The sequence below is a fragment of the Fringilla coelebs genome (assembly GCF_963513975.1).
Source record: "Fringilla coelebs genome assembly, chromosome: 1".
Classification (NCBI taxonomy): Eukaryota; Metazoa; Chordata; class Aves; order Passeriformes; family Fringillidae; genus Fringilla; species Fringilla coelebs.
In genome coordinates this window covers 71,333,525-71,345,221 of record NC_140028.1, presented here as the reverse complement: position 1 = coordinate 71,345,221, position 11,697 = coordinate 71,333,525, and the positions used below count along the sequence as shown (strand labels likewise).

At 35.3% G+C, this 11,697-nt stretch overlaps 1 protein-coding gene across 1 annotated transcript in view; it reads left to right on the top strand.

The window, feature by feature from the left end:
- Nucleotides 1–4,980: 4,980 nt before the first annotated feature.
- ABCA13 (ATP binding cassette subfamily A member 13) overlaps nucleotides 4,981–11,697 on the top strand; it is a gene marked incomplete at its 5' end in the record, with an annotated part of 141,735 nt that continues 135,018 nt past the window's right edge. The window contains 4 exons of the mRNA XM_084205829.1: nucleotides 4,981–6,860; nucleotides 8,054–8,160; nucleotides 9,305–9,423; nucleotides 10,642–10,814. Of these exons, the coding sequence (XP_084061955.1) occupies nucleotides 4,981–6,860; nucleotides 8,054–8,160; nucleotides 9,305–9,423; nucleotides 10,642–10,814 (2,279 nt within the window). The remainder of the gene's footprint in view (nucleotides 6,861–8,053; nucleotides 8,161–9,304; nucleotides 9,424–10,641; nucleotides 10,815–11,697) is intronic.

The window sequence follows — 11,697 nt, the reverse complement described above, 5'->3', positions numbered from 1 at the left end:
AATTCTGTGTACTGCCTAAGCAAGGAAGCTTTGATTAATGAGATGTTCTGTTTTGCATTCAATCCACTAGGTACTTGAGCAATGGCTTGACAGCAACAGTGTCTCTCAGAATTTCCTTTTGGAACTTAGAAGAATTATGGCTGATTTAATGTCTCAATTTCTAGATGACAGGGAAGACAGGAAATTTTTTTCAGAGATAAATACCCTGATCCAGCAATGGAATGAGAAATCAGATGCCTATTTTTCAGAAGGATATGTTTCATCTCATTGGTAAGTTATACTTATCTTTCTGAAACTTGTCTTATAAAATTAGATCAACCTGAATTTTTTTTTCCTTTGCATTTAATAGATTTCTGGTTTTGTCAGTTTTGCGATTTCATTTTTTATTCTGTGGTTCAAAACCTCGTATACAGTCGAATAATTGTGCTGATGCTTACATATTCTGGAAAAGAAATTAAGTTCATGCTTCAGAATATAGTTTCCTACAGGTTCAGCAGAGGACATGCCTACTACATGATCAGGACTCACAGGAATCAGCAGCTGTGGATAATTGGCATTTTCAACTTGGACATGAATTCATTATCTTGTTCTGCAAACTAAGTTGAATTCCCCCAAGTAGTTGGTGTGACTCGGTAATATTGCTCATGTATAGCAAGTCCAGTGCATGTGAAATATTTGGAATTTTTATTGTAGAGGTCAGCTCAGTTGTGCAGGAGCTCTTGTAACAGATGCCTTCATCAACAGCTACAGCCTATGGAAAACTGACTTTTAAACACATAGAATTAATTGTACATATGTAATTTGCAATCTGATCTAGGGCACTCCGAGTCTGTGATTTCTTTTGATATTTTTGAGCTTTCCTCACAGTTTCAAGTTCTCTGTTTGGTTCATGATTTAATGCAAATGTAAACAATTTATGTGAAGATTTGGCTGTATGCCCTGGACTTATTAAGAATGATATGTTTTGTCAAGCTGTTCAAATATTCCTGCTCTGGAAGGTTCTACAGAGGAGTTAAACTGTACATAAAGGGAATAATGTTTGTCAAAGTTGGCAGAGGCTCAAGAAAGGTCTATGGCAGAGCTGATACCTCCCTCTTTCTATTGGCACACTGGATGACTTGCATCGCTTCTGGGAGTTATAATATTGGCCTCAGTTTCTCATTGCTTGTAATTATTTGACAACTAGTAAGAGAGAGATTCCATTATCAGCAAGTAAGAGAGATTGCAGTCAAATTGTTTAAAAATTTAGTAGGGTGTCTTGAAATATGGTTCTAATTCATAAAAGGAAACTGCTGTGCTGCTGCATTTGTAAGCAAAAACAAAGTATTTTTTTAGCAGTTTTATCCTTAATTTGCAGCACACAATGTTTTTGTGCTCTACCTCTGTTGATTGCAGAGTCTGGAGAGAATGAAAATATATTTAAGGAGAAGATATTTTCATCTTGAGGCCTCTACGTTCAAAGACCCTTTTTTTTCCATGCACTTCCTCTTGACCAATCTTACAGAGCTAGTAGTTGTTTATTCTTTTGATAAATAATACTGACACAATAGAAACATCAGTGGGTGCATTCCAGTTTTACTATGATTTCTTGTTTTTGTAGATATTAAAATAGCAGTATTCAGCTACCAGGCAGTCAATTGGAGTATTTTAACTTTCAATAATTATGAGAAAGCAAAAAATTCTTTAGAATAATTGGAAAATTAGAGGTTTTGATCAATTTTATTGATACATTCCTTTCTCTAAAATAGTTAGTCTGTGGAACATAAAATCTTTGTTCTTTTCAGCAGCTGAAAATGTGATGCACTCAAAGGTGTTGGACTCTTTGTGGTTTGCAAGCTTGATTATAAGTACTGATAAATGCCAATTCTTTAACTGCTGTCTGCATTCAGGTTTTGATTTGAATGACTTTCCAGTAGTTTGTTTGTTTTTATTCACATTTTTTTAAACTAAAACCGATTGTCAAATTCAGATTTTTATTGCTAATTCAGATTTTGTGTTGATTAATTTATGACTGCTATTTAAATTATATTTGAAATTTCCTTGAAGTAAGTAAATAAACTTAGATTCTAAAATTTAAATAATACACAGTTAAAAATTCTTGGCTGTGTGCTTGGTAACTAACAAGAAAAAACTTACAATTAATTTTTCAGGATTTTGACATCTTTCAAAGAGTTTTTGAAGACAGAAGAAAACTTGAAGATTTCTGGTGAAAACAAAATGGATCATCTTTTTCACCTTGTGGAAGTCATAGAAAAAATTATAATGTTTGATTTCTCAGTTTCTTCAAACAAGTCTCTAATTGAAAATGCCTTGAATAATGCAATTATATGGATAAAAAATTTTGCTGAGGGGGAGAAATCTGCCACCAATTTCTCACTTGCAATTTCTGAACTCCATAATGACCTACAAAAAAATTTCCAGCCTCTTCAGAGCTCTTGGACAAAAAAGAAGGCAGGACTTTTCTGGCATATTGTGGAAATTGTATTCCATGAACTAGATTCCAGGCTATCTCTCTTGAGTCAAGTAGAAGAGGAAGAGGTAATTGAGACCTTATCTAGAATTTTATCTTCCATTACAGAAAACAAAATCTATAACAGAAGTACGCTGTTGCTTAGAAAGATCCTGACTGATTGGCCAGAGTTAAACATTACTGCTTTGGACCATTTAAAACATTTTAGTGAACACTTACAAAGAAACCTCTATCAAGCTGAATCATTGTCTGGTGATCATGTCAATGTCTCATTTAGCACAATTCCTGGAGTGAGTAATATCTCCTCTTTATTTCTCCCCAATGCAACTTTTATGTATAAGGTACAAGAATTAGGAGAAATTGTGCATGATTTCCTCAAAAATATCCAAAAGTTAAACAGTACTATTGTGGCCTCACTTGTTCCAAAAATTTTCTCTCTGTACCAGAATGATGAATTGGTTTTAAATATTAAGAGCAATAACACCCTGTTAAAACTTCTTTATGAGGTTTCAAAAAGTATGTCATCTTCTCAAGTCTGGCATGATTTGCAAAATAAGGAATTAGTTTTTGATTTTCTGTTTGAAACTTTTGATCTTCTCTGGAACCTCACCAGTAAGTCTATCTGTGAAAAATTACTATTAATTTACAACTATACAGAGTTTCAAGCACAGTTTCTTGCGCAGAATGGAAAAAAAGATATACAAGTTGTTTATGACATTCTGAGCAGCCTTAAAAATTTATTTATAGATGAAGAGCTCCAAACAGCTCTCTTATGTTATTTGGAAGAGTTTCTTGATCTCTCTCCAGGATGCCTGGTAAATAGTGGATGCACTGATTTTTATCTAGCAAACATGAGTTCAGTAGAAGATTCAGTAGAGGTTTATGACTTACTTCTGCTTCCATTGGACAGTGTCCTGTCTGAAACAAACTGGGGAGATAAGGTAAGTGTGCCTTGTGCTTTGCACTGCACTTTTACATGGCTTCAGGCATGGACAGAGATTTTTGAAGAAGCATCGGAAATCTTAAATTTGAATTCAACTTTTTTTGTCTGCCTAAGAGAGGATTTGGCATATCTCTCTGAGAACCTTTTAAATGTAACTCAAGATGAACTGTGCAATAATACAGCTATGGCTACTGTTGAAGCTACAGGAGCAGCAATGAAACTTTTAAAAGCTGTATTTCAGGACCATGGCAATTTAAATGACCTGAAAGATTTTGAGGCTTTCCTTGTTAATCTTCAGAGGGTAATTAACAATGCATTTGAAGTCACAAACTTGCTTAAAGATAGCAATTTAGAAAGTGTTTTAGAGACAATAGGAGCTGTGATAACAAAAATACAGAAATCTATACTGAAGACTGTTAATGAAGAGTTTTTGAATTCTTGGCTGGATGCTTTCATGTCAGGAGGATCTGAGGGAGAAGATAAGGCTGCTGGTGTATTTTCCATTGAAAATTCCCTTTCTACTATTCTTAAGCTCTCCCAAGAGGAACTTGAAATTATTCTCACTGAGATAAATGACACATCTGCTTTTTTAAAAAGTGTACCTCGAGACAAATATATGGTTTGCATCAGCATTTTCCAGAATATTACCAAATTAATTTTGGGTAATGGTCTGAAAGACACAAGCTACTTTCAAACAAATTTTTCATCTAATCTTAACTCCTTTCTAAACTTTCATAGTACAATAGGTGAAGCTGAGGATTGTAACACATGGATATATAGTTTAAGTAATTTCACTGAAAAATACAAGTCACCATCCCACCTTGAAAGTGCAAAACATATTTTATTTCTTCTGCAATCTCTGGGAAATGCTGAGACAGATGCTAAGCTAATGAATGTGATGGACTTTGTTAATTTGGTTTTTAATTTGATGCTCCCTGAATGTTCCCTAGGTGGTTCTGATGTGATTTGTGCAAGAGTTTATTTCAATATCATAGCAAAAACTTTGAAATTTATTCTCCCTGAACTTTATGTAAAACATGACATTAATGTGCTTGAATTTATTTTCAAACTTTTAAATAATTCTGGAGAGCAAATGCAAACTGTTATCAGTGATTTAGTTGGGAGCTCATTGTATATGTCAAATAAGACCCATTTTAGTCAGTCAACCCATGGTTTCAACAGGACTTCAAGAATGCTCCTTAATCCTTTTCACCACATTTCTCTTATAGTAGTGGAACTCTTGACAGAAATCCAAAGTCTTCTGAAAAATAAAACTTTTGAATTCCAAGAAAACAGCTCCTCTCATTTGGACAATGAGTTTGAACCTTTCTTGCATGGGAAAAATATCAGTTTGCTGATGGAGTTCTTTCAATATATGATTGGAAAACTTGACTCAAACTTGCAAAATGAACACAAAACATTTCCTCAGAAACTGATAGAAACAGTAGGTCTGAATATTGAACTGGTAAGGAAGGCACTTGAAATTTTCAAGTCTCCTACTTTTGTTGAATTTCCATTAAGGGATGAAAAGGAGCTTCTAAAGCATATGGTTGCCTTGGTGCAAAACATGAGAAACACGGACGTTGAGTTTTTGATAAGTAGATTCAAACAGGTCCAGGAGAACCTAGAAAATTTCTTTAAAAATATCAAACCTTTTAACCTTGAGAACTCTGGGTTAGGTACCTTAATAGACTGGTGGGATGCATTTGAGAACATATCATGCTATTGGAACCTGACTGGTGTACGCCAAATAACACAGCTTTTTGAACATGATGAGCTCTACAAAACAGAAGATGCATTCAACCTTCTCTTTGATGTCCTCAGCCTTACAGAAAGATTGGCTCATGGAAATGTTACGGAAGCACTAGCTGAAATATATGCTTTCATACTGACTCAGGAAGAAAAAATGCCAATGTTTACTGATGAGGAGTTCTCTAACCAAGTGGAAGATCTTGTAATGTTGTTGGAGATGTTGGCAGACATCTCCGATGAACCTGGAGAGGCCTTTGTTTGTGTTTCTGCAGCATTCTGCTGGACTCTCACAACAGCAACACCTCAGAATGATGCCACTGTTAAACCTTGTGACTTGGTGCACACCAATTCTACTCTTCATTACAATGCAGTCATTGAAGTCATTAAGGAGCTTAAACTCATCACTCTGGATGACAGTTTCGCTTGTTTTATGGAGGACATTCAGATGGATATCACTCGTAATCTGACTTGCTTTTTTCATCAGATTAAAGAATGGAACTCTATAATTTTGAAGTTTTCTGAGCTCCATCATATAAATAGCTCAGTTCTCAAAGAGCTGCTAGATTTTTGGAATGCACTATCCCTTTATGCTGTGCCACTGCAGGTGAATAGTACACATGCAATCAATTGTTCCTCCACACCAAAGAGTGAAATGGCTTTACAAATCGTAGAAGCTCTGGGCAGCATTTCAGTGTCAGAAATGGAGATGGCCAAAAGACTTCTTGAACAGCTGGATAATCTTTATGGTGGCCTAAGTTGGAACAGAGAGTCAAGAACATCACTTAAGAGTGTTCTTACTAACATTAAGAATACGACCAGTGAAGTTTCCAGACTCCTGAATACTGAAGCTGTCCTTTCTTTTCTTTCTGTAATTCAGCCTTTAATGACTCTGTCATCTGTTGGAAACCAGACACACACAATGCTCATGACAATATCAGCTTTAAGTGGGAACGTCAATATAACTGACAACTTCGAGAACTTCTTGTTTCCTGTAGTTACAAGCATAGAAAATTTATTGGCAAATTTTAGTGTTAGACACTTACTTGTGGTGATAGATCAAGAGTTTCAATTACTAAAGTTGGCCACTGGACAGTCCTCTTCAACGCCTCCTGATGTTTTACTAGAGCAGTTTAAGACATCATCTGGAGAAGCCATATCAAGAAATTTTGAAGAAATACAAGACATTGTGAATATCATTCTATGCGAGTGTAACGATAAAAATTATTCTAAAATAATGCATGCTCTAATTCTCCTTATGACTGATGAAAGTTCATCAAATGACCTACTACTGGCCATCAAAAATATTATTGCCTTTCTGGAGCTATTCCAAAATATGTCTATGAAGGACTATACTGGTATGTTGCTTGGTGACAGTCATTTTAGCAGAGAGAAATTGAATAATACTCACCCTGCTTTTTCAGTTTTGCTAAACAGCCTCCTTCATATAATTGCTGATCTTGATGTTGTAGAAGAAGCTTTGCAAAGAAACAATACCAAACTTCATACAGTTGACTTCATTGATTCATTTTTTTATAATGTACCATATAGAGACACTTCTACTCAGTCCCAAAGCAGAACTCTGGAGATCATGCAAGAGATTTTACAAATAATATTTCAGTCCACTGCAGAGCATGACAGGAATAAAATAAAACTCTTACTTATGGATTTGCATAAGGATGTAATGGCAGAAGTAAGGTAAGTGTTTTCCATGTACTCATTTTGGGAAGTGTGCTGACAATGAGAGAAGGGCTCTCTGTTTATGAACAGGTCAATCATGACTTTTATTAAGTTAATTAGTGTTTTATTTCAGATTTGTTCCAACTTAAGTTGTTCAGACCCAGCTGTATTTGGTATCAGAACACATTGTGTAGACCAGATTATTATGTTTAGTTTATGTTTATGATATATGTTTAGTCATATGTATTGATACTTGAATTGGTTTCTTCAGAACTATTATAGAAACAATTGTTTGAAGATACTTGTGTTTTAAAATCCTTGCAGGTCTGAATACTGAACCTTCCCTAATTGGCAGGCAACAGTAATTTTTGCCTTTGGAGCTAAATGTTAAGAAATGCTTGGGCCTAATTCTTTGTGGTGTGTGTGGAGGTTTTTTTCTATATCCAAATACAGCTATACAAAGTTTCTTTAACTTAAATTTGTTGATGTCTCATGGCTATTGTGTTAAGTTGTTCAGTTTAACAAATGCAGTGTCTGAAGGAATCTTGAGCCCACAGTCATGATTACTCAGATCAGATGTAATTCAGAAGCAGAGGGAACTGCTTCAGATTTACTGTGGTTTACTTAATAGAAAGGCTGCTAGACTGGAGTTGCTGCACTTAAACAAAATTGAATGAACCACAAGTTGGTTGCTCCAAACAGCTCTAGGGTATCTTGCTGGTGGAGCTACTGGTCCTACTGACTAAACCAGCTGAGAAATGCCATTGTAAAATCGATGCTGTGATGTGGTATTTTGACCTTTATGATTAATTTTATATAAATACGCGAAACCATTGTCCATTAGGGTCAAGTATTAGCCTAATCTGTTGAAAAATATCAAAAGCAAGTACTAGAAAAGTGGTTTATTTTCCCTACACGCTGATTATCTGCTCTTTACTATCAAGTCAGAATATTCTGTAGCCTCCCAGTATTTCTGAAGCTATTATGATTTTACTTATTTTTTGAAAGTATTCTATAGCACTCCTAGGGTATATTTTTTTACCATGGAAGTATTATATTCTGATTTTGAAATAGTTCAAACAAATGTAATAACTATTAATACTGAAATCCTTGTGTGGTTCATTGAAGACTGCATTTGTGCATTGTCACTTGAAATTTTTCTGGGGCACCCTTGGAATGAAAATAATGTTTTCTTATTGATATTTCTACAGAGCATCTAAAATCTGCAACATTCTTCAGGAACATTTATACCCTGATAGTGTTGTACTACTGCAGAAATTGCAATTTACCACTTTGAGGATTCTCAAAATCTTTTCAGGTTAGTTACCACAGTAGTGACTCTGGGTCCCATATTTTAGTGCTGTTAAGGCTTTAAGCAAACTTTTGTACAAATAAGGCAATTTGGGTGATGCCAAGCACAGCAAGCATACTGATGCCTGGAAATTAAACCAACAGAGGCACACAAAGAAATCTGATATAGATCAGACAAAGGAATTATTTATTTCTGGAGCGTTCATGTAGACTTAAAATCCCTGGGAAAGCGGGAGATCTTGCTGCCCCTTCTCAGCTAGTGAGCTGAGTCAGGTCACAGGTTTTTTTTTAATGAGCCAGACTTGCCACAGGGCAGTGTGGATTTGACAGTAAGGAAAAATGGGGCAAGTATTTAAAGGAAGTAGCATCTCTCCCTTCTGGCCTTGTCATGCCAGTGAATTGGCTACCTATAGCTGAAAAACTTCACCTTCAACAAATTGTTAAAATTTTAATGTGTTACCTTGTTTTATTCCTTATGTATATGCTCCCAAGTTGTGCACTTGAAGAAAGGCTAAAACCTTTCAATATAGATATTGACCTGAGTACAAATTCATATTATTACTTCTTTGGGAAACAAAAGCCAGTGCTTTTCAGAGCTCATACTTTAGCCAACTATGCCCAAAATTGTTTGCAAAGAGCAATTAGGAGACATTAACTTTCCCTTCTAGGGCAAGGGATCAAATCTGTAATGTCTTATGCCAAATTAGTTTCCAAAAGAGTATAAGATGTGATTGCAACTCAGTTTTGACCGTCTTCTCCACTCTCTGGTGATGGATGTAGTTCCAAAGAGTAAAACAGTAGTGCTGTTGAGCTAGGATAAGTGAAACTGCAATTGTGTAGCCAGGTACCTGTGTTCTGTCCTTGACCTCTGAAGAACAGTCTGTTTATTGAGAGAACTGAGATTAGGGAACTAAATTTCTGTCATTCTCATTTCAATCCTCTGTTTGTGGGCATGATCCATAATATTTCATTTGTTACAGAAAATATTATGAATCCTAATGAGAAAAAATGAAAACTGCTTGATTTGGTTTGATTTGAGGAATAGTATTGTATTACTTCTGTGAGCAAGATCAAGGTTTGCTTGTTTTAGAAGCAGTGTTTAATGGTTATTATTCTTCCTACTTGACTGATCTGGACATTTTCTCTTACAGAAGAACCCATTGTCTTTAGGAACATTTTCTGTGCCATTACAAAGTGTAAAGAGGGATTAATGAGTCACTTACTCTTCGCTGTCTTTGAAGGGATTGCTGTGGTTCAAGATCATTATCAGGTCTGAATGATTCCCTCACCTACGAGTGCACTTTACAGCATGCATTAAACTTTGGAAACTAAAGGAAGTTTTCTTTTTTTTCCCCACTGTCTGAATGACAAGTCCCCACAGTGGCTATACAAACCTGAAGTTTAAATAAGTATAGCTCTGATAATTTTGATAGAGATACCCAGAAGAAATTCCTTAAATAAACATTGGTGAGCTTTACAAGCTGCAAGTATGACTTTGAATTATTAGAAATCCTATAACTAGGATAATTGGATTGTCAATCAATGTCAAAAAACAGCCCATTTTAAATTTCTTTAAATTTTATCATTCTGCTAATTTAATGAGTTATAGGACATTTATACCATCAAATCTTCACAGAAACATTTGTGGAATTAAGCTAGAAACAAATAAACTTCTTAGCCAGAATAATTATGGCTAAAATAACAGTTATGATTACCAGTTGGGCTCAGTCTGTTTTTCTTTAACATGAAATTGCCAGCAGGTGACAGTAATATTTGGTATATAGAGACCAACCAGAGCTGGAAGCAGGCCTTTGGATAGCACACGGGTGTATACACAGGCAAGTGTGCTGTACACAGAAAAAATACTAAAGTCATGTTTTTAGTATAGAATCTGTCTTCCCCTTTATTAAATAGCTTTGCTGTTTTGACTACCTGGACATTTTTCTGATACAAACAGCAATGTGTTAAACAAATGACAAGTGGCATCAAAAAGCAGACTTTTGCAGGCCAAATGTGTTTGTGTAGTCACCACTCTTCTATGATCTACTTCTGCAAATATTTAAAGCTTTGCAAAATCAAAATTGTAAATGTTCAGGAGAAAACATAGAAGTGCACACTATACAGAGCATAATACATGAAAAACTTTGGATATGAGGATTCAGATATTTTGATTTGTTGAATCAAAATTGGTGTTCAAAACAAGTTTCTGGGAAAAAGATAAAAATGGTCAGGCTAAAATAAAAAAAAGGGATAAGAACAGCTCATTTAATTTTGAAATAAATTTTTAAAGGTTGGCATTTCTGTTTGTGGATGACTCTCCTTGACAGGCTAGTTTAAATTGCCAGTCTGATTGTTTCCAAAACCCGAATACTTGAAAATTCCTTGCTTCTTGAAAACATTTATTCCAGTTTCAGTTAATCATACAACTACTTCTAGCTATAAGACAATTTCATGAATTTACTAACCATGTGATGACTCTGTTCTGCAGGATGTTGGAAGACACTTGACCGTTTTCAACAAGGGAGATTGTGAGAGTATGGTATATATAAACCAAAAACTTTCCAATGCTTTGGAGAGCTTTGTGGGAGCCTTGCTGAATACTAGCAGTGACAGCTGTGAATGCCAGCTAATGCTGGGGAACATCCAGAGACGACTGCAAATGTAAAGCCTTTCACATTTTGGTACCCCAAATGGTTCCACATCATTAGTGATGTTATTTGGTGCATGTGTCTGTGCTCTAAACAAAGTGATTACAGGAGAGATACTGTCTTTTTAAGCTTTGTTCATTTAATTTCAAACTGAGTGGATAAAATACAAAACAATATTTAAGTAATTTAGAATAATGTGCAGGAATAGAATAGCATGCAGGAATATTCCTAAAAACCCTCCCATTTTTTGCCAAGCCCTTGCAGCTTTGGATCACAACTAAGAAAGTTTTCAATTTCCTGTGACTCAAGTTAGGTCAAAATTTTGATACCAAATTTTTTTATTTATAGCTCTTTTGATATGGCTTTTCCTCTCAAAAACTGATACCTTTTGTGAAATATTAAGCGTTCAGCAGTTCAAAGAGTTAGAAGCACAGTATGGTGATTGTAAACTGATGGGATTGAAGTCCAAACAGCTTTTGATAGTTATTAGCATGGGGAAAGCCATTAGATTTTAAGTAAAGCTGCTACTACAGAGTGTTTCAAATTTGCAATCAGCTAGAAGTAGACATTGTTATAATTGTTGCTATACTGGTTTGACTGTTGGATTGCTTTCATAACAGGCTTGAATGGTGTCTGGGAATTACAGTAATAATACAGAAGAACTTGAGCCTAGATGCTGCTCCTAAACACCATGTGCTCATGTCCAGTTTTGAAGAGAAAACCATACCTAATGTGTGCATACTCTTTATTACATAAATTATATTTAGATAGAGTTCTTTTCATCCTGAACTGCAGTGATTTGTATCTCTAGGTTTTAAAAATGTGTGTTCAGTGAGAAACATGGAAGTGACATGCTGCCAGACCTGTCCTTCTCTATAAGCTACTGTTTGCTGGGG